The following is a 22,611-nucleotide window of genomic DNA, read 5'->3' on the forward strand; positions in this document are numbered from 1 at the left end:
ATAATAATGTTCCAAATCCTGACAACAATTGCATTTTAAAAGCCTAAGAGTGTATTGCTGATAATGTACTGTGAGTTTATTGCTGGCGTGTTCACCAGTGTTCCCGTTATTGATCTCTCATGTCATGTCACCCCAGTCTGGATGAAAGTGAGTACATAATGTCTATCTGTATAATGGCATTCCAACACAAATGCAACTTAATGATAAATCTGACATTGGTTCCTTGAGTTGTGAAGTGCTTGAGGAACGTTTATTCCGAATCATGTCCAATTTAAACACCAGAGCATTGTCCGCCCCCCCCCCCCCCTTTCTTTATCCCCCAATGCACTGCACTAACAGTAAATGCATCAGTCAGATTTTCTACTCTATAATAGCAAGTATGACGTCGTCGTGGGTTAGACTTCCTGTGTGCGATGAAACGAGCGTCGGTCTGCTTGTGTTGTCATTATAAAGAAGCGCACTTCGTCTGCATGAAGTGGAATAAACGTCACCACGTCTACTCAAAAAATTATTTAATAATGTCATTGATTCCTCTCCATTGCTGATGATGTCAAAACACAAGCAGTCGAGTCAGGCACAGAGTGAACCAGCATCACTGTGGTGACATTAGCACTAGCAACCAAATAAACAGGTCCATGAAGGCACCGCATCTATGAACAAAAAAAAAAAGTCTACAAAGTGGTGTATGCAGTGTGATCGTGCTCATAATAAATACAGCCCCCTTTTTGCTGAATAACCCATTAAAAATGAGTGCTTGGGGATTTGGTTAATGTTTCATATCAGTGCGTCTACTGTGTAACTATTTGATGAGAAGCATCTTGCGCTGTCATGGCTCTACAAAGGACATCGAGTACAGTGTTTAGAGATTATGCAACAGCACAGGCAGGAAGCAAGAAGCGCTCTCTGGTTACATGTCAAGGACGCTCCGAAACGCTGTGTGCTTCAAATTTACAGCACATTCACAATATGCATGGAAAGTCTGCCTGCCGAGTTGGTCAGTTTAAATTCAACAAGCAAATACAAGGAAGGTTGTAGACCTTGGCCGACTTGACTTAGCGGCATTGGCCGACAAACTATCAGTGTCAATAGGGGCAAGGCCGAGAGTCGCCAGTGTTCATCCAGCCTCAGTTCATCTTTGTTTTGAGCGTGGCGTTCCTTTTCGAGTGTCCGTTGGTAGACAGGGAAGCGCTGTTTATTAGTTCCCCCCTCTTGTCCGTCTTGTATGTCTGTGATGAAGGGCGAAGAGAAGAACAAGATGATCGTTACAAGGTCCACGGAAGAGACTTATTTGCCAAAGATTTAAACAAAAAAATGAAAGTATTCGTTTTAGCATTTTGTGTTAGAATTTAGGTTTTGGGATCGGGTGAGAATTTCAGGTGATGATTTCATGTTTGGGTTTATAATTACGGTTCAGAGTTAGGGTTTTGGATTCGCGTTTTTGGTTCAGGTACCATTAGGTTTAGTGTTTAAGGTTGCAGTGTAGCGTTAGTGTTTCAGGTTTAAAAGCAAGGTTAAGGAATACAATTTCATATTTTAAGATTTGGATTACGTTTTAAGAATAGGGTTTAAAGTCTAAAATTTCTGGTTATTGTTTTGTTTAGGAACAGATTTTTCAGAGGTGGGTGTAAATTAAACGGTTGGGATCTAAGTGTAACTAAAAGGTTTTGATGCTGATTAAAAAATATATTTTAACCAGCAAATCAGGTTATTAAGAAATTCACTTTTTGTTTTCACATTTGGCTTTCAAAGCGTATGCTTTGCATATTTTACCATGCTGTTTAATTTCGAGCGTAAACGTTTCAGCAAAAAAATCGTTCATTTAGAAATATTTACAATATTACTTTTTTTTTTTTACTATTAGTAGTAGTATAAAAACCTGATGTGCTACAAGGAAAACAAGGGCAGATTCACAATCAGCTGAGAAATATTTCCTCTAGAAAAGTTGACTTACCTCTCTGATTAAAAAAAAAAAAGGTAAACACTTGTATTTTGACAATAGGCAGGAAAAAAATCCAGCTAACAATGTCAATGTATTTTTGATAAAGATATCAGACAAAAGTGACCTGAATGTAGAAGTTGGAAAAGAAGACGGTAAGGGTGCTCATGTAAATGATTTGGAAGTAGAGCCAACCGATGGGCACACCACACGGCCAGATGATGGCACCCAAGGTCTGCAACACTGTTAAGAAGAACTGGATCTATAGGGGAAACATGACGAACACATGTACACGCACAAACACACTTCCGTTAGAAGGTGATGAGAAAGACAAGATCGATCCGAAGCCCAAAATATCTTTCATGGATGCTCAAATGTCTTTTTTCCTTCCACGTTTAGCAGAAGTGAATTTACCAGCTGGAGCTGCGTGATGTACTTTTTCCACCAGAGGTATGGCCGCATGGCGGGGATGGCGGACAGGCCGTAGTACGAGTACATGACCACATGGACGAAACTGTTGAGGGTAGGCCCGAAGTAGGCTGGAAGGCACATGCGAATAACTCATTCAATTTTGCCTTCTTTTTTTTAAGACACAGCTGCGTAGGGTACAGTGTACAAATCAGAGCAATTGGCTTAAATGCTAACTAAGTGCTGTGCTGAAAAAGCTGTACAGTTGACAAGTTATGTCGGAATTGAAGCCTTATGACAGCAGCCGAAATGGGGGCCTATCAGCTTTCATCGGACAGCCTCAACACTGATATATCATTCTGTTGGATCGATGCTGTGTTCTAAGCAGTATCCGTATTCATCAGTTTTCGACACTTCTTACCTCGATTCAGCCTGGAGGAAAAAGTCAAAAGTATTGCTATTACACAGTAATGCGTATTGCCATCACTCACAGTGACCACAGGGGAGCCAGTTGAGGACAAACCACCAGATGTTGAGCATGCTGATGTGGTGATAGACGTGAAGAAAGGTGAGCTGGTGATTGTTCTTTCGCAGAATGAAGAAGACGGTGTCCATCAACTCAATGAACTTGGAGAAGTAGTACCACCACAGCACATTCATGACCTGCGGAGAAACGCAAATCAGCATGTTGTTAGTGCCGGGATGTTTAGGTGAGTCACAAAATTGCTGAATTGCTGAAAACAATACCGAGATATTGACATCGGTTTAAATTTGTAGGTACTTGATTGTCACTCATGCCGATGGTTTGACTTGACTCACTTATAGAGACCCATTTTTCCCCCAAAAGATTTTGGTGGCGCTCCCTCACCAGATCATGTAACTGTTGGTGTCATTAAGAATGAGGGGGAAGGGGGTGGGGGACACACGGAGAACTGGCACATTGCAAGTACAGTATTACTGACTCGCCTTATTATCCACTTCCGGTGCACTGTTTGTGTCCTGGCAGTACAAGTCATAGCTGCTGTTCCACAGAGCAGACACGAGCTGAGGACAAAAACAAATGAAAGCGTCGTATTTACGCAAATACAGAAATATCAGATATGATAAACATAAAGTGTGCATGAACACACACAATACCACAAGATTCACACTGTGGTTATTCTTGTTTTGTATGGTGACAAAAGTACAAGCTATTTAAAAAAAAAAATCAATTTTGGACGTTGTTTCTGCGTTCATCTCATTTTACATGATCAATGAGTATGTACAGCACAATGAAGTTCATCCAATAAATGGCAAAGCGTGGAAAGGAAACACTAGTTACAACATCACATCATGCCACAACGGAGTGCATCATGATAACCGACTGAAAAACAATCCGGTGGGCTTTGAGGTATTTCTTTGGACCTAATAAGAACCGCAGAATCCTTTGCTTCCTCATTTCAATGAGGCTTCCTGTGAACAAATGAATGCAACTACAAATATTCATTCATTTTCCGATCCACTTAACGTCACAAGGGTCACAGGGAGTGCTGGAGAATACCCCAGCTTTCTTTGGGCAGTAGGCGGGGGACACCCTGAACTGTTTGCCAGCCAATCGCAGCGCACACACAGACGAACAACCATCTTTGGAGTGTTCAATCAGCCTGCCATGCATGTTTTTGGAATGTGGGAGGAAACCGGAGCACCCGGAGGAAACCCACGCAGGCCCGGGCAGAAATGCAAACTCCACACAGGGAGGCCGGAGCTGGGATTGAACCCGGTACCTCTGCACTGTGAGGTCGACACACTAACCACTTGACCACCGGACCGCCTTCAACTGAAATTAGATTGAGAAATGTAATTCAATGCCAGCGCCCCAAATCAATGTTTTTTTTTGTGGAAGAAGAAGTAAAAGCTTCGGTTGTTGAATGAATGAATCCCCGGGTGACAGAGTTTTTTTAATCAGTCATGTGTTAACACAACTGGCTGCGGTGTAGCTTGATTGTCTGTTCAAAAAGTATTCCAAAAAAAAAAAACCTCGACAAATCACTGATTGCAATCAAACCGCCGCGTACTTTGGATCTCATCAACTCACATGCAGCACAGGGTTTAATGAACCTTATGCAATGCAGATGGGGAGGCAAGAAGTCAGCCAGAAGAGGCGGAGACACACTTTAGACTACACACTTCTGATACGCTTGAGTTGCCATCCCAAAAAAGGTCACGCAGACTTCCCCAAACGTAGGGTTAGCTTTAGCACAGTAAAATTATTCAACCTATTTATTTGTTTAACAATGATTCACGTTCATTGTGATACGTTTATCTGTTAATAGCTGTTCAGCTGTATTTACTGCAATGGTGAAACAACATTCATAATGTACATTGTTTTTAAATGCAACACACACAAAAACAAAATCAGCTTCGCACAACTTGTTGGCACTTTTGTCAGCTTGAATGTAACATGGTGCGGCTCTAGATGTTTCTTCAAACTTGGATGTTTTAATTTATTTATTTTGCTAGATATATTTTTTTATATATTTTGCTAGTGGAATTTGATCTATTAGTCACTTCTGCGGCCGAGTCGATGTTGCCAAAAAAGGAAGAAAAAAAAAGTCTATTTCTATATTTTTGCTGGGCATTTGCTGCAACATCTGCCTTGGGCTACGGGGAGTCATTGACTGACTTTGACAAATAAAGTGGATTTGGCAGTTATGTTATTACCGTGACAATGTTCGCTATAATAATGCATTGTGTTACTGGTTCTTTGAAAAGGCAGCTATTTTTGAGTAACGCATTACCGGCATCACTGATTATGCCAACCGCAACTTCAGTTAAACAAAAGACTGAGCTGAAACAAAGAGGGACTGCTGGTTTCTCTTCTTGCTCTTGCTCAGCAAACAATGTACTACATTTCGTGCTTAGGACAATAACTGAGTGGGGAAGGATGACTCACACGAAACCCAGGTGATGATCTCCGTGGGTGTGTATTTTAAATTACATTTCTGCCTAAATCTCCAATGCAACCTGTGGTGATTAGGTTCCATGGTTTGGAGTCTGTGGTCTGAACAGGATGTCCTGGAGTCTGTTGCCTGACAACAAGCTCCCCTGCCATCAGAAAGTCTGATTGATTTTAGCATAGATTACAATTTTTTTTTCAAAGTCAATTGTAAACTTGGGGTGGCACGGTGGATGACCGGTTAGCATGTTGGTCTCACGGTGCAGGGTTCAATTCCAGCTCCGGCCTTCCTGTGTGGAATTTGCATGTGCTCCCCGTGCCTGCATAGATTTTCTCCAGGTACTGCGGTTTCGTCCCATATTCCCAAAACATCCCTGGCAGGTTAATGGAACACTCAATTTTCCCTAGGTGTGAGTATGTGCACAAATGGTTGTTTGTCTATGCAAGCCCTGGGATTGGCTGGCAACCGGTTCAGGGCGTACCCCGCCTACTGCCCGGAGACACCTGGGAAAGGCTCAAGCACGCCCGTGAACTTCGTGAGGATAAACGGATTAGAAAATACATGGATACAATAGTAAACTGACACACTGGGGGTTTGAGTGAATATGTTAACGATTGTCTTCAATCGTTGCAGTTTATCCATCGCTGTGAGTGCCCGCATACCTGGTAGAAGATGCAGAGCGACAGGAGCATAAGGCTCATGTTGTAGACTACGAGGAGGCCTTTGCACGACAACGCCCGCCTGTGTCTCATGTATTTGGGCCCCGTCCACACCACCACCAGGTACACAAGGGTGAGGGCGAGAGTCGGCGAGTAGTTGTCGAGCAGCAGCCAACCCCGGACCCTCTGGTCTGAAATAATATTATGTCATAGGCAAGGTTTGATCAGATTAGGACATAGGTGGAATTAACAAGGATCTACCAACATAGCTCCACAGTCTTCTGTATTTAAAGTTGCATTTTAATGAAGCCAAACTCCTAGAAGACATTGTACATTATGTTGACGCTTACCTCTGGGACCCAACCATGATTCCAAGAAGGTGTTGAGTCGTTGATCCAAGGCCTCCATAGTCACCTGAAAGTCATAAAACAACAACAGAGATAACAAGTGTCCTGTTAAAAGACAAACTATGACTTAATGACTCTGTATACAAGCTAGCAATGCTGAGCTAATTTTTACATCTTAAACTTTAGCCTGTTAGCTCGTGGTGTGTGATACTGCATATGTTAGTATCGATCTGATACCAAGTAAATAGAGGAGCAGTATCGCCTTTACCAATGCTGATACTTGGTTATGCTAACTCATGCTAAGGAAGTTACCAGATTTCTGAACTGTTTCACTAAAATGAAACATTGATGACAACACCTTCCTAACACTTTCTTTACAAATGGCTTCCACTTTACAGTAAAGAAAAGCCGCTTTGTGTACATTCACAGTATTACTGCAACCGACATTTTTACCACTGATGTGATATCACACTTTCTATTCAGTATTATCCAGCCACAAAAAAATGCACAATACTAGCAAAACCTTCCTGTATGGTTAAGAAACAAAACTCCATTGCACGACAGTATTGTGTCCATCAACACAGCGCCACTTATTACATTTATTATTACTTAACATCGAAGGGATTACAATCTGTTTGGTTCATGGCAGATTTGTGTGGGGCAGGGGCCTTGTTCAGATTAAAATCACAGAAGGGTTAAACAGATTACAACAACCTTGGATGAAGTGACGCAAACATGCATTGAGATTTGAGAGTTATCAAATTCAGCAAAAAACATGAAAACTTAATCCGCATGCGTCCTCTGCACAGTCATAGGACATTGCAATATCTCTGGGATTGCCGATCAGTAGGAGAAGCACCAATGACTGTTTACGTGCTTTTAGACAAACTATGTTATTTATAGTCATCTATGGACAATGCTTAACTACTAGTGGGCCCTTAAAGCATTTTACCGACATCTGTATGGCAAGTAATAACTTGCATTCCGGCACAAAACATGATCAAGTCAGTCAAAGTAATCAGGCATTATTTATTGTGATGATAATGGCCTCTACAGGACATCTCTCCATTTTAATAGACAGTATTATACCTATTTCTGTGCAATGAACTGTGCACTGAAATCCAAATACCGTAAGTTACATTTCCATTCTGCTTCAATCCATCCATTCTCATTTGAGGGTGAGCTAAAACCTATCGGAGTATCCCGTAAACAATACCCATTAATATGAATAAGTAGCGACGACACACTCGTTTTGAGCAGCCTGACTGCAGCAGTGCTGAGCTAATGGCCAGTTTTTCCCATTGATTGCCTTCGATGAGTTCGTTGTCGCTACCAACGCTGCCACTACGTATGATGAGAATGTCGCCCCTGCCAACATGGCCGCCATATAACCACGTTAGCCAGCTCTTGTCTGCTCTGTGACAACAGTCTCTGTTAATTGTGCACAGCACCAGTAAACAATGGTTCTGGAACTAACAGACGTTGACAATTACTGGACAAAAGGGCCTTTTAAGTGGACTGGGCTCTATTTTATGTCATTAAATTTACAGTCCGTTGTGAATTAGTGATTAAGAAACGCTGAAATAAGCATGTATTGTATTGTAAATGTTTGTGTCTGCGGAGCTCTCGCTGGTTAGGTAAGCCTTCTCCGGTCCCTGCTGCCGTCAGGGCTCTCAAGGGAGAACAGATCAAGGGACCAAAGAGTCAAGACGAGAACTACAAAGCACTCACTAGGCCACGCCATTTAAAGGAATAATTCAGCATGTGTAACTTTTGCTTCAATTAATTGCATAGCGGGCGGCCCGGTAGTCCAGTGGTTAGCACGTTGGCTTCACAGTGCACCCTGTGTGGAGTTTGCATGTTCTCCCTGGGCCTGCGTGGGTTTTCTCCGGGTGCTCCGGTTTCCTCCCACATTCCAAAAATATGCATGGCAGGCTGATTGAACACTCTAAATTGTCCCTAGGTGTGAGTGCGAATGGTTGTTCGTCTCCGTGTGCCCTGCGATTGGCTGGCAACCGATTCAGGGTGTCCCCCGCCTACTGCCCGGAGACAGCTGGGATAGGCTCCAGCACCCCCCGCGACCCTTGTGAGGATCAAGCGGTTCGGAAGATGAATGAATGAATGAATAATTGCATAGCAGTGGTTCTCAAGATATTTTTATATTTACAGGTTTTACATTTTTTTTGTTTCTGTTTTGTTTGTTTTGTGTGTGTGTGTTAGTCATTCTTTTTTAGGATGTTTTAAACTGTTGGTTCCTTGAAGGGGTTCATATGTTTATTTTCATAAAACAATTATTGTACATATTGTGAATATGGACCTGTTATTCAGATAATTCGCATATGTCTATTGTAGTGTACTGTATGAATAACACTATTAGTATAACGTAGTAAATGAAAATTATGTACAGAACAAGAGGTGGGACAAGATCAATTTTTTACTTCCTCTTAATAATAATAATGCATTTTATTAATAAGCGCCTTTCAAGACACCCAAGGACACTTTACAATAACAAAAAACAGTGCCAAAGGTTAAAATGCATTGCCACATTTATATTTTGTGTAAATCTTTTCTTTTTATTTGTGAGGCTTCAGCAAAAAGCGCTTTACAAAATGGATGGATGGATGTTTATATCTTCATATCAAGCAAACAATCAGTCAATGGGAATCAACAATACAGTGCTATTTTTATTCCTTAAAAACATGTAACAAAAAAATGAGGGGTTTTGGGGGGGCTGAAGCAGCAGTGGAATTATAGAATGTCAAAGTGCAAGTTGAAGATGCTAGCAATACATACATATGTTTATTGTAGAATTCATTGTATACGTCAATTAAATTACATTCTTTCACAGCGAAGACTATGCTAAGCAACAACAAATATGTACAACTGGTATATAGTTATGAAGCTTTAGTATGATCATTATCATCATTGTCCTATTTTGCTTCACTTGTTAACCCTTGCAACGACATCGAAAATTCATTAGCATTGTCGCGGGACTTTTTGTCCACTTTTAAGCCGTCCATCGAAGCAGCGTAGGTAATAACTATAAACGCAAGTGTCGTTCACTGACGAAGCAATGTAACGTTTTACTTTCCTGCCAGTGCTCTCGCACTGGGCGTCGTGCTACCATCACCACACACCCACACGCGATTCTCAACGCATCTCACTCAGGATACACAAAACACGCTTGAACCATCGGCTCAAATTGAGAAATTGTGCCGATGTTTCGCACTCACCAGAAAAGTTACAGCGCCCACGGACGGACACGATAGTGGACGCGATCACACGGACTGTGGACCCACTCGTTCGCTCTCTGTCTGTTTTTTTTAAATCTGTGTTCAACCGTGGCTCGAGGGCCGGCGGGGAGCACAAACTGGAGACATTCAATAAAGATAATACTGTATAGAGAGTGGGAGGAATCCGACCCCACACGCGCTCGCACGCTGCGGCACGCACGCACCCACGCACGCAGTAACATGACACACACCTTGCGTACGTTACGGTACAAGGTACAAGAAAAGTTGTAGCGGGCTGCAAAGATGAACTGAATTTTAAAAACGCTTTCAATCCCTTCATTCAAAACAGGGCATTTGAAATTGCAACAAAAATAAAATAAAATAAAAGCACTCATGTTTTTTTAGGATTTGGTTACTGTTTTGATTTGTTAACTGTCATAAAATAGGCAAACATGTTGATCGTTGTTCATGTCTGTTTTTATAGAGGACTAAATTCTGAGACTATTTACTGTCATTTCATTTGATAAGTGATTGATTGTTGATCAATCGATTCAATGTAGCACCTCTAATCGCCTATTTCTGTTTATTTGTCAAGGAACAAACAGTTTTTGCTAAATTGTGTCATAAATTGTGTCATAATTCAGATCAACCAGTTTCAGGCAACGGCCTGGACTGTGCTGTCTGAAACGTGTCTTGTCAACAGCAATAGGTAAGCAGAACTGCATTATGTTCCGTTAAATACACAGTTTAGTTTCTTCAAATAACTACTTAAGCTTCTGATAAGCGGCTCATACTTCTGATAAGTTTGGTGAAAATGTAGACGTTGTGTGTGCATGGGGTTATTTGTGTTAGTCGGGGTGGCCGCTGCTTGCGCCATATGCACAGATCCAGGCACAAATGGACAAATGTTCCTCGTTCCTCAAGTGAAAATGCTTTCATTTTCACTTGCGGAAATGAAAGCATTAACACCCCCCCCCCCCCCCCCCACACACACACACACACGCACACCAGTCTGGATCACTCTCCACTTCCTCAAAAGGAAGCTGCGTGCCTTCTACGTACTGGTTCTGCAGTCACGGTGACCATTCCCTCATTTTCATGAAAACGGACATACTGGGTAAAAATTGTCCAGTCAAGTTACAAATGAATTGTGGCATCATTTGCGTGGTCGCTGATGGTGTAGTGGGACACTCGCTTGACCTGTGTGCGGGCAGCGTGGGATCGGTTCCACTCAGTGATGGTCGTTGTGTGTACCAGTTCTGGGTGTAGTCAGCCTTTCGCCTGAAGTAAGCTGGGGTAGGCTCCAGTGACTGCCCGCTATCCTATTCAGGATAAGCGGTGTCGAAAATGGATGGATGGACATCATTTGGACATTTTACTTTCTCTATCCCCTTTATAGTAAACGCGCTGCTAGGTTGTCAGGGTGACAAATAGGCACTAAAGCTAATGTCCATCGGACAAAATAAACATTAGCAAGAAACAACTACATCCATGAGCTTAAGTTTAGGGTGCTAATGATTTGGTGAGGTTTGGTCTGTAGTTCACTGCTTCCATCTAGTGGATATAAAAAAGACAGCATGACATGGGAGGGCAGAGTTAAATAAGATGCATTTTTTCCGATTGTATTGGGATGGAGTTTTATGTTTAAGGCTACTTATGGTGTCTACAGTTTTGTTACATTTTACACCTCCACGCTAGCTCTTAAGACTACACTCACTTAGGGGCTGGCAGAAACGCCTGCTCAGTTTTAGGATTCATCCTGGTTGTTTATTATTACAGTAATTGTGGATTTTTAGTGCAGGTTCGCACAAAAGGAAAGTGCTGCTACATGCCTGACATATTGGCCAACCCTCTTCTACGGGGAGTGTAAAATAAACGGGACTGTTCAGAAATTATGCCAAATTGCCAATGGTACTTACGCAGGTCGTGCCTGGAAGGGGAGAAAAAAACACGTTTCTCCAAACCAAGAACAAGCAGATGTGTCATACAGATTTATTTGAAGCAGCATCACATGTAAACTACCTCCACTTGTATTCCTGCGACTACAATTCCAAGTAAAGTAAAAACAGATCATCTTGGTGAAATCAAATGGAGCTTATCCCCAAAGTAGAAGAAAGTGCACAGATGCAACGAGACAAACACACAGCACAGCACGCTGTGTTAATGTTGCAAAGAGCACAAGTGCAGTATTAACAGTAGAGAGGAGGGGAAAAACTACTGTACAACTCATTGCTACATTTACATTGTCATCCAGATTTCCAGAGAAAAATAAATACACAATTTCTGACATAACTTGAGCATGTCTTAACCTTATTAAAATAATTTCCAGTCAGAAAAATCAGATACAGTATATGTACAGTACATGAGATTGCTGCAAATGTGTATTGTTTTTAAAAACAATGTTTTATCATATCTTAAACATTGGATCGATTTCAACAAGAGCCACATAATTTGGTCGTTTTGTCTGATACATGTTGCCAGCGAAGGTTCTCACTTAACCTTGTTGACTGGATTCCCAATGAGCTCCGGGCATTGTTCTTGGCCCATGGCAATCCTGTTGAACTTCACAAAGAGGTCGTAGTTGATCTTGTCGCTGATGACGCTGTCCTGCTTGTACTCGGGATGCTTGGCCACAAAATCCCTCATCCACTTTGCCATCGTCATGAGCTCGCCTGAACAGCAAAGCAGAGTGAGGCCCAAGATGCAAAGCTGACACTGATCAACAGCAAATTTTAGAGATCAAAGATGGCTTTATGCGGCACTAAGCAAATTTTTACGCCGATTAAAAAAATTAAAAAAAGAGGGCAACTTTTTTCTAGAATATCTTTTTAATTCCCAGATATATTCATTTTTAACCGATAAAAGCTTGGATGGATTTTACCATCCATTTATAGTGATGTACTAGTCACAAACATTTGTGTTTATTTTGAGAGTCATACAAATCTCAATTGGCACTAATTTGGTGGAATGGTCCTTATAATATTATTATAAATTTAGCAACATATACACATTGATGTTTGCATATTACCATGTCAATTTGAGAAAAATCAGATGCAGGTTTTTTTTTCTTAATGCATTGCGACTTGGGATCGGCAGATACTTTAAACAGACACTGACCCGAATGCCCAAAAAGCGGAATCTGAGTAATTTGTAGCTCCGATGTTTCAGAAAAATAAACTCACCTAGCGCTTCATAAATATTTCATTTATAGTATTATTGTTATCATCATCATAATTATTAAAACTGATGTGCCAGAGAAACATTTTTTGGGGAAAAAACATGTAAAAAAACGTATAATTGCATCCCTGATTGGAAAAATTCTGGGGGAAAAATGTTGACCAGTGTTACATTGTAGTGCAGCATTGTGGTTAAAATGTACCTGAGGCGCGCTTCTTGATAAGCTTCAGGTAATTCAAAATGGTGCACCTGGTGTCCACGTCAACCTCCATATTCTCCAGATAGCAATTGAGGATAGGAATGAGCCCTTGAAAAACTCCCTCCTAGTTATTAAAAAAAAGGCCACATTGGTTTCCTTCACTAACCAACACTTTCGTTGGGTCAGCACGCATTGAACGGAACTTTTCTCCATGCCCAGCAAACAGATAGCCTGTGGAGAAGCCCCCCCCCACCACACACACACATTCTGTTGTGATTATTACATTACCACATGGTCTGACTGACCTCCATAAACAAACCTTTGACTCATTGAAAAACCTATTCATGGGCCGTTAAGATTTGCACCCTGATATATAGTGCGCCCAAGCTACTTTCAGAGAATAGGGACCGAGCCCTGCAGTAATAGAATCCATGGGAAATTGATGCCTCTGCCCAAAAAGTTGAATGATGACCGATTGATGGCAGCAAAGCACTCAATAATGAAATGCTTCAACATACTTCCCTGGCACCAAGATGCGCCAGGATGGTGGAAACGCACTCCAGGAATCCCTGTTGTGGTGAATCCAATGGTCTGTGCCTGCTAAGTATTTATAAATGTCACTACGTGCTGTTATGTAATTACTTTAATGCGGCATGTTAGTTTTGGAACATGGTTCTATTGAAAAGGCGCAGCTGGGTGATGGCCTGATCTATGGTGAGTGTTCTGACACTACAAATTTGTGGGCTCCATAGGCTACAGTTGTTTTTTCCCATAGGAGGCGACTCTTACTTGTCCATTGATGATAGTGTCGATGCTCATCAGCGTGTACTCCTCGTGAGCTCCGCCTGTCTCCAAGCCGTTCTGGACCGAGGAGGTGCCATCCAGGCCTGGGTTGCATCCTGTTTGCAGACAAACGTGTTCAGGTGTGACTGCGCCCCACTGAACATCACGCTGTCCTTTTAGGTCACCTTTGAAGATGTCCTTTCGGAAGTAGAACATTCCATCCTTCACTGCATTTCTCTTCTGTGCCACTTTTAGGTTTTCATCCACCTGATGACAGAAAAGTCAGTATGTTGAACCTACATAGGCGTCTTCAAATAAACATCTCTTCACCTTGGATAAAGGGATGAGGAAGTCCAGTTTGTAGGACAAGATCACTCTGGTGAGCAGGACGACAAAGACCACATAAGCAGCGTTCTCAAAATCAGTGAGCTGCACCTGAGAAGTGAAACATGTCCCGTCCGTTCGTGTCTGTGATCCTCATTTTAAGCAGGCCAGACGTGAAACCGCACGACTTACCTCCATCGGGCGGAACTCAACTCTCCAGCCGATGTCCGAGTGGGGAGGAGGTGGTTTGAACCTCATCGTCTGCCAATTGGTTGACTGGATGTTCTGTCAAACGGTACCAAAAACAGTTTACGCCTCAAGTACAACCGATGTTAAGCCCTTGTTTCCATGCAGGCACAGGATTGATCCTCGCCTCAAAGTGGTCCGACTCATTCTCGTCGTCCTGTTGCAATTTCTCCTCATAGACGCACAGCGGATCTCGGATAAAGAGGTGAGCAATGTGCTGGGCCAGCAGCTTGTCAATTCCTGCAGGAGATGATCATGCGTCCGCTGCAGTACGTTTGACTTCAAAATGGCGCATTACTCCATACGCGTAGATTTAATACCTGCACCCAGTAGCTGATTGTAGATGTCTTCATCGATCGTCAATTCAATGTCGTTATACTTGTCGCCGCAGTTAGACAAGTAGCTGTCAATGGAGTCGTATCTTGACTTGAAGATTCTATATTTGTCGTTTTTTAAAGGCTGCAATAGAAAAACAAACGGACAAACAAAACAAACTGTCAAGCGCCGGTTAACATTTTTTCCACCATGCTGTAAACGACATTTTAAATGCGTATCCGCTGTAATGAATATTAAATGTTTAATGATGACTTGTCTATGTAGATTATAGGGTTTTTTATAATAATAAGTCGGGGAGGAAACTAAATGAATGCAACTAATTTGACAGGATCATTGAAAATGGCAAAAGTGGAAGACAACATGCTGCTACACAGCATGTTGTTTGAGCGACTCACCTTGAGTCCACGTTCCTCCTGCGTCCTGTCATCCACTGAGGCAGAAATAACCCCCCAGCGACAATCGATGTCTGACACGTGGCCTCTGTAGAAGGGAGAGGCTGCGCTCAGAGCCATCTGCACGCATACAGTCAAATTAGTACTCTGTGGTGGCAGCGTTTAAATCATTAGAGCCATAATACACTGTTGATCCCGGTGGCTGTATTTGTTTAAAGCTAAAATACAGAAACACGTTCAGTCGTACAGTTTGTGGTTCAAGTTGTTTGGAATATATGCCTAAAATGTTCAAACTTAGTTTAAAGCCTTATCATGCACATCAGCGAATCTTGTGATAATCAGCTCTATGAGTGTATTTTGCTTTGTGTGTGTGTGTGTCTGTCTGTCTGTCTGTATATTTCCACTACATGAGCATAAATGGGACTTTGACAATTGAACTGCAAGAACCAGGTCACTGCTGAGCTGTTTTACTCAAAGTCAGCATCCAAATATGTTTTCGGTTACAAGCTTATAGTAACTCGTGGCACCTATTTCTCGAGACTCCACGACAGCTAATGCGCTCAGCCAGACTTGCCTGAAAGAGGCGGAGTCACGACGTTGCGGCATTGGAAGCCGTCTTGGCCGTGCCATCTCCTCAATTCAACGCGGCATTTTATTGGTCAGAATTTGACCAACCTGAAACATTTGCTCCATTTTCTAGATTCGGTGCTGTCTGTCACTCTGTCACTGACGACACCCATTTTGCTTGCTCTGTGTCACAGAGGGCTGTGGGTCGGGTGACATCCTTTCCGTTTAAATAAATAACCATCCAAGTCTGGATATCACACTCACAGCCATCTAACCGGGATGTTTCGTGATTGAATGAGGAAGAGGGGGGGGGGGGTGCCAATGCATTTGCTCGTAGCCTGCCGGGCAGCGGACTTGCACACCAATCGTAGATAAACTTCATTCATGATTAAGTCAAATATACATTATTGTAACGTTGGACGACAAATGTGAGAAATCTAATTATCTGGCACGCGCTCTTCTAGATCTACTCACCACTATCGGGCAGAATGTCGCCAGTTGATCATAGAGGTATCTTGCCTCATCGATGCTGCAAGCTTGGAAAGTAACCTGCAGACATAATAAACCGTTTGATGACGTACATTTATGCCAGGATGAAAGCCACTGCCAGACTATATTGCACCATCTTATCGGACTGATAAAATAATAATCGTAAAAAAATAAAAACAAGGGCTGTTAGAGATGTTGCTTCGGCTACATGGACATGGTCACTACCTGCAGGCAGCAGTTGCCCATCCCAAAGCCCATGCAGTCCATATAGATGTGGTCAGGCAGAGCTGCCCTTGCCGACTCCCCATCATCTTCAGGAAACGTCTCCACGAAAGGAGATGGCGTGCACTTGTCTTTGAATACTGCAACATAATTTCATTTGTTTTACAATTGGGAAGAAATCATGAACTCATTCGAGTATCACTGAGACTTACTTGGTACATTGACTGCGACTTTCTCTCCTCGTCTGTGACGTATGTTCCTGGTGAGGGTGCTGAAAAGGAAAGTCCACAAACAGGCATGCACAACTGCCATGACAACACCTATTTTATCGTTTTGTCACAAATGCATTCATTCATTATTAAGTAAAAGTATTGGAGTACAAAGTATTAAGCAAGTTGGTGCTCACCTGAATCTTGGGTGGTGGTTAATGGCTTCATCTGGGAAAAACAGTGACTTTGATGCGCCACTCTCAAAAGGCGTTGGCGGATATTCAGGCTTTGTAAAACCAGGGCAACCCAGTCTAACAGACAAAGACAAAAGGGAGGAATGCCTTCTATGACAAGGTTTAGTGATGTTTTCTTTAAAACTTTGAATATACTTAGGTTATTCATGAGTATACCCATTTAAATCCATTCCTGTTCTTTTTCTGTAAATTGTTACAATGGCTTTAAAATTCAAGAACAACACCACCCGATGCTTTGGCATGGACTTGAACGCCTACAGATGTATTGCGATAGGGAAGGAGATGTTACGTTCGTTGAGGATGCGGTACCTTTTAAAAATCTCTGTCTGTACCGTATGTTGCGTACCTTGGAAAAGAGGTGATTGTGCAGAGAATTTCATTTTGGTTGAGGACAGAAGAAGCCTCTCGTCGTCTCTTCCCCATGTTGCTCTCGACAGTGTTAAACTCCGACATGGTGCCGCCATACGGCTGCCCTGGAGTTCCTTCTATCATGTAGCTGCCATATTCTGGCCTCCAAAGCGTGGGATGGCTGCACAAAGAAAGAAAAGCATTCAATTGAAATGATCAGAAGTCTCAATCGACCGCTCCCCCCCTTGTAGCCTACGGTAGCAATAATTTTGGCGGGTCAAGAGTACCCAACGGACCGGTGTGAGAGTGCCAGAGGGGAAGTAATGTGGAATGTTGGGCTCTACTATTCTCACTGCTACCAGGATTTCCCCGGGGCGAAGCTGGCAGCGCAGATTTAGAGCAATGTCCTGGACAATGTGGCAGGCTTGTACAAACATAGCCTTCCTTTCGAAAGTAACACAGTTTCAGGTTGGGGATATGCCTGAAACATTCCAAAGAATGGGCGGGGACTTGTCTGCCAAGCAAATGTCTGTTCATCATGAGAACATAATGGCCTTACATTTTTGGAGAAACTACTTAATTGTCAAATGATGCGGCAATAATTGAGACAATAAGGTGGTGAATACAATACCGGTACAATCCATTCTCGAGTTACATTGCGCTTTCAACAGCTGCAGTTAACATAACATCACACAGTAAACCAGATACAGAAATGTTATTGGAGGAATGCTGAATCGATTCCTGGTTACTTTTTTGTTGAGGTGTACTTAAGCAAGGAACATCCATCCCCTCGCCTGCATAACTGCAGAATCTATTTTTGCATGTGGATTACATATGTATGCGTGTAATGCATGTGACTAAAATAAAGCACCATATAGAGGGAATGTCCTCTCCGAGGATTATATTAGAATATATTGACATTTATTTTCGGTCTTTGTAGAGCATGCACTCAAACGCATGGCAATGTTCACCCATGATGTCTCTATTTGCTGAAATTTATGAGACCAAACATTACCTTATGCAAAAGAAGATATTACCATAGCCACATTTTAAATAGTGAAAGTAATTTTACTTTGCCTCAGCATAGTATTACATTTTCAGAAGAGCTTTTAATAAAATGTTTTTTTTAAATATACAGTTTCAACCTCAACATCAGAAATCCAAAGCTCATTTGGTCACTTTAAATAACTGCCACGTTGCTGCACATAAAAAGTCTGATCATATATTTTAAAAAATAAATAAATACCCCCCCACTAAAATCCAGAGAAGGAGGATGAAGCTTATTCGAGTTAAACACAAGGCAGAGTTCGATACCTACTTTGCGAGACCCATTTGCTCAAACAAGAAGACTTTTCTGAAGAAGGATAGCCAGTGGCCACATTCTAAATGTTCAAACCGCTCAAACTGATATTTCATAACTTTGCTGCTGTGAATTGGAAATTTCTCCATTGTGAGACTAATAAAGGTTTTTCTTATCTTATCTTCTTATCTTCATTGACTTTTGCAATTTTCCTCTTGGGGCAGGGTGAGGCCTGTATGGTATGAACACATGGGTGTGAAAACATAATGAGCTGAGAATAACGCTTTAGTTTTACTTTAGTTTCCGATATACAGTAATTCTAGCACATTCTATAATAACAGATCCATAGGTTTTACAGTCTTTTGGAGTGGACCCTCCAGGTGTACCAGAGGAGACGTATCATCAAAATTGTGAAAGCGATTTATCCCTGGTGAACGTCTTAAAAGACGACTCAATACATGGGGTGCGATACGCTTCAAGGATGCAACGATTTTAAAAAGTAACGATTTGCTTCAGCAAATGAAAACCCGATTTTCCAATTCCAATGCTTTTGTTCTGAATAACTTTTCTTCTTTTCCAACGTTACCACAAGAGTACAACTGACAAGACCGAAAATGGGAGGGCGAACCTTTGAAAAGATTTTGAATTGAATTTGTTCTGTGACCAAGCTGAAAACTCATTCACTATAACATTGATTTTATCCTCCCTGCAAAAAGCTAACTTTGTATTTTTTTTAAATGAGAAAAACAGCATTTTGTTGTAAAATAGTTGGGCACTAGTAAGTCAACATAGCCCTCATTGTCCCACACTGGGGAAATTTAACATGTGTTAGGAGAGTTACTTTTGTGTTCGATTGCATTTTTATTTTGAAGACTTTCACTCATGTCAATGTATGGCAGCTCAAAATTGTGGGAAACCTAGGCAGTATAACCAATCATCTTATGACACATTAACATGACAAGCTTGTGTGCAAACACAATGTGAGGCTGAAACAAAAGTAGTCAGCAGTTTGGCTGCAGGGCTAAGTTTCTCCTGACTCTAAGTGCTACTGTAACTTACTTGGGATTTATCTTTTCACCTTGGCCTTGGAGGGTATCCAAAACTTCATCGCCATTCAACACCAGTCGAACCTTTTCATCCTTGTCATCCAGTTCCACCAACATGTACTCCACCTACGATCATATTGCATATTCAGATAATATTCTGATCAGTTCTGCATGAGAACACATTCATCCTATTTTCACTCGACCAGTCACCCAAGTCATGAGGGTGTAGATGAGTTTCCTTGACTTTTACCTCAGTCATGTAACCCCATGGCTCAAAGAGGGCTTCTTCTATAACAACAGCACTCCACATTGTTTGAAATCACATTCCACATGACAGATCAAAGCTAGTGTCGGCAATTGTAAAGCCCGGTTTTATTGATTTATGTGCTCCGTTAGTTATTCAAACTCGGCAAGATATTTTTTTTTCATGGCAGTTGTGCAAGGACAAAAAACCGATCTAGCCAATCTTTCACGTTTACTGGTGCACGGGTCAATGGAACACAATATGAAAGCTCGAATGCGGGGCACTATTAAATGGAATAATCGGTTTCACTGTTTTAATAGCTCTGCTCATATGACTTGGGTGTTTACATCACACACAGTGGCGTTACATGACACGTGACTGTCAGTGAGTCTGGAAAATATACCCCAAGACACTGACGCAACAGTAGCAGGTTCTCAAAATGAAAGAAAGGGGGAAATGTTTTACCTCATCGCCCCATTTGAGTACATCCTTCTGCCGGTCCTTCAAATTGTTGTAAATGTTGATGAACTGAATGATGCCGTGCGACCGTATGTAATCCGCATACTTCTTGGTGTTTTCCCAGTTGAGGGGGGAGCCTTGACTCAGTAAGCCCATCTCGCAGACGCTCGGTGAGGGTGAGGGGGAGGCGACGACCGCTTGCCTCGCTGCCTTTTTCGGCTAACTACGGCGAGTGCTAGCTCCCTAGCTCGTGTCCCAACTTGTGCTCAGCTAGCATAGAGTCGTACCCCCGAGAACGAAACCAGCGGGATGATCCTGAATTTGTTTTTCAGAATAACACAAATGTAGTGGTTGTTTAAAAGTGTTGTTCGATTCGATTATCCCCGTTTAACTTTAAAATGATTCCCCGGAAGAGGCACAAATAAGAAGGGCCCCTGATCATCACTTGCTAATATCTGCTGAGCGAAAAGACACGCTGCAGTAGCAACGATGCTCGCAGAAAGCGCTCTGTGACTTTGTCTTGCACTTGCCTGCTCGCTTTTTAAGTATTCACTTCTGTTGTGGGTTGAACCGGTTTTGCTATTGCTACCGAGCCAGCCCACTTCGCCAGAGTACGCCGTCGTACATAATGGACCCCGCGCCCCACACGTAACATGACGTAACTATGACTCAGCATTCTTCGAGGAGCCTTCCAAACGACCGCGGAAAAATAGGAGATTAAGAAATAATGTTTTTGACTGATTACCTCGTAAAATTGGAACAATTAAAACATAAAATTGAGTAACGCTGAGACTGAAGTATTTTTTGTTGGAAAGCAGATGTCAAAATTCCAACTTTTCTCGTCATTATTTCACAGAAACACTCGACGTATCACAATTCATAGATGCAGATTTGTACTTTTCTTTTCCAATATTTCCAATTAAATCTTTTGCAGTTTCATCAACCTTTACATGAAGCGATATAGTCACACTTTATTCGTCAATTCAATGTTTCAATAGCCACTTTCCTAGACTTTTTATTTGTAAAATCTATTTTAAAATGTAATTTCTCAATTCATTATTGTTCAATTACTACACTGAAATTGTCTCAGGATTTGGATTAAAGACAAATATTAAACCAAGCGCTAAATGTCCAGTAATGGTCACAGTATTATTTTCTTATTTTAAAATATGTTAGAAAGATAACATATAATTCATAACGTACAGTACCTTTTTAATTAATTTATTAATTTATTTATTTTATAGTTTTTATTTTAAAGAACCTTGACTTTATTCATGCCTGATGTAATCTCTCTGGAAGACAAAGTAAACAAAGCATGACACAGCAAACGATGATGGGAGTGTTCCATCGTGCTGAGAAAACATGTGACCCAAATACCATGGTCACTTATAACAAAATGAACTGCCCACTAGTAGGTGGCAACCAGGCCAGTTTGTACACAGCTTCGCATCCAAAGTCAGTAGTGATAGGATGAAGAAGGAGCAATAAAGTTTGGAAAAGAAAAAAAAAAGATGCATAATTAATAGAACAGGTCTTGTTATATGCTATACTTAGGAAAGCATTTCAGTCCTGTTTAAATCCACACGTCTTGTTGGATGAAGCTGGATAAAGGTTTTATGTCAACAAAGCAAACATACAAATGTGTTTTAGGTTCTAGTAAATGAGAAGTTAGTGAAAAAGAATGAAGGCACACCCTGGAACTATAGTTACACCAAAACACAGTCCCATTAACCATATCCATCCTTTTGCCTCAGAGCATTTGTTTCAGCCTGCCAGGAAATTCTGGAAACAAATATTATCTCAGAGGAATTGTTGTAAATAGCCCCCCAAAAATTGATCACACAAATGTTGAAGAAAAAGGCTAAGCCACTGCTTCTACAAAACAGTAGAGAGCATGAGAAAATGATTAGTAATGCTTACTCAGGGGGAAAGGGTGGGGCTTACAAGATAATAAAGATCAGGTAAAGTATTTAGATAAGACAGAGGAGTCAAATGTCCACAAAGAAACATAAGACTCCAAAGAAATCAAACTTCCTGAAATATGCACAAATATAAATGTGAAACAGATAATAATCAAGCCAGACAAGCCCACCACAAAATCTGCTTATAATAAACCTGGTACACTGCACTGCAAATCTCAGTAGCTAGTTTTTCTTTTGATTTATTTATTTCTTTTTTGTAGTGGTGGGAGTTGAGATGGTCAGTCTCTGTTGATTGAGCCCTTTCAATCAACAGAGACTGACCATCTCTGTTTAAAGGAAGTTTGCATTTTTTATGTGAAATGGGAGGAAATAGAAAAGTATATTTGTTAGGCTGGTGTCACGTCGCGTGCTCGCCAGCAGGTGGCGGGTTCTCCCGCCACCTGTTCGGCACACCTGCCCGTTATTTCGGGCTGATTACGTGCCTTTATTAGGCGACTCCGGCAGTCATCTCACTGCCGGAGAATTCCTTACCGTGCCATTGCTCTCGATTTGCTATTCTCGTCGTTCGACTATTT

General features: G+C 41.6%; 2 protein-coding genes across 4 annotated transcripts; both read right to left on the minus strand.

Moving 5' to 3' along the window:
• Nucleotides 1-658: 658 nt before the first annotated feature.
• elovl5 (ELOVL fatty acid elongase 5) lies at nucleotides 659-9,673 on the minus strand. Its single transcript, XM_052080550.1, has 7 exons — nucleotides 9,520-9,673; nucleotides 6,290-6,353; nucleotides 5,943-6,130; nucleotides 2,836-3,388; nucleotides 2,351-2,475; nucleotides 2,064-2,198; nucleotides 659-1,226 (listed from the first exon to the last, which is right to left on the minus strand). The coding sequence occupies exons 4-7, from the start codon at nucleotides 3,029-3,031 to the stop codon at nucleotides 1,125-1,127; spliced, it is 558 nt and encodes a 185-aa protein (XP_051936510.1). The 5' UTR covers nucleotides 3,032-3,388; nucleotides 5,943-6,130; nucleotides 6,290-6,353; nucleotides 9,520-9,673; the 3' UTR covers nucleotides 659-1,124.
• A 1,824-nt stretch (nucleotides 9,674-11,497) lies between these two features.
• Nucleotides 11,498-20,728, minus strand: gclc (glutamate-cysteine ligase, catalytic subunit). Of its 3 annotated transcripts, none has more exons than XM_052080538.1 (16): nucleotides 20,121-20,727; nucleotides 19,425-19,537; nucleotides 17,064-17,246; nucleotides 16,661-16,774; nucleotides 16,467-16,525; nucleotides 16,258-16,394; nucleotides 16,018-16,092; nucleotides 14,980-15,096; nucleotides 14,569-14,707; nucleotides 14,376-14,488; nucleotides 14,195-14,287; nucleotides 14,009-14,113; nucleotides 13,864-13,945; nucleotides 13,685-13,794; nucleotides 12,899-13,019; nucleotides 11,498-12,191 (listed from the first exon to the last, which is right to left on the minus strand). In XM_052080538.1, exons 1-16 carry the CDS (start codon nucleotides 20,268-20,270, stop codon nucleotides 12,010-12,012), a joined length of 1,893 nt encoding a protein of 630 aa, XP_051936498.1. In that variant the 5' UTR covers nucleotides 20,271-20,727; the 3' UTR covers nucleotides 11,498-12,009. The 3 variants fall into 3 exon arrangements, with proteins under 3 accessions (XP_051936498.1, XP_051936499.1, XP_051936500.1); XM_052080539.1 differs by lacking the exon at nucleotides 20,121-20,727 and adding an exon at nucleotides 19,662-20,085; XM_052080540.1 differs by lacking the exon at nucleotides 12,899-13,019 and having other exon boundaries at nucleotides 12,024-12,191; nucleotides 20,121-20,728.
• Nucleotides 20,729-22,611: the final 1,883 nt, after the last annotated feature.

The sequence above is a fragment of the Hippocampus zosterae genome, chromosome 11 (genome assembly GCF_025434085.1).
Source record: "Hippocampus zosterae strain Florida chromosome 11, ASM2543408v3, whole genome shotgun sequence".
Classification (NCBI taxonomy): Eukaryota; Metazoa; Chordata; class Actinopteri; order Syngnathiformes; family Syngnathidae; genus Hippocampus; species Hippocampus zosterae.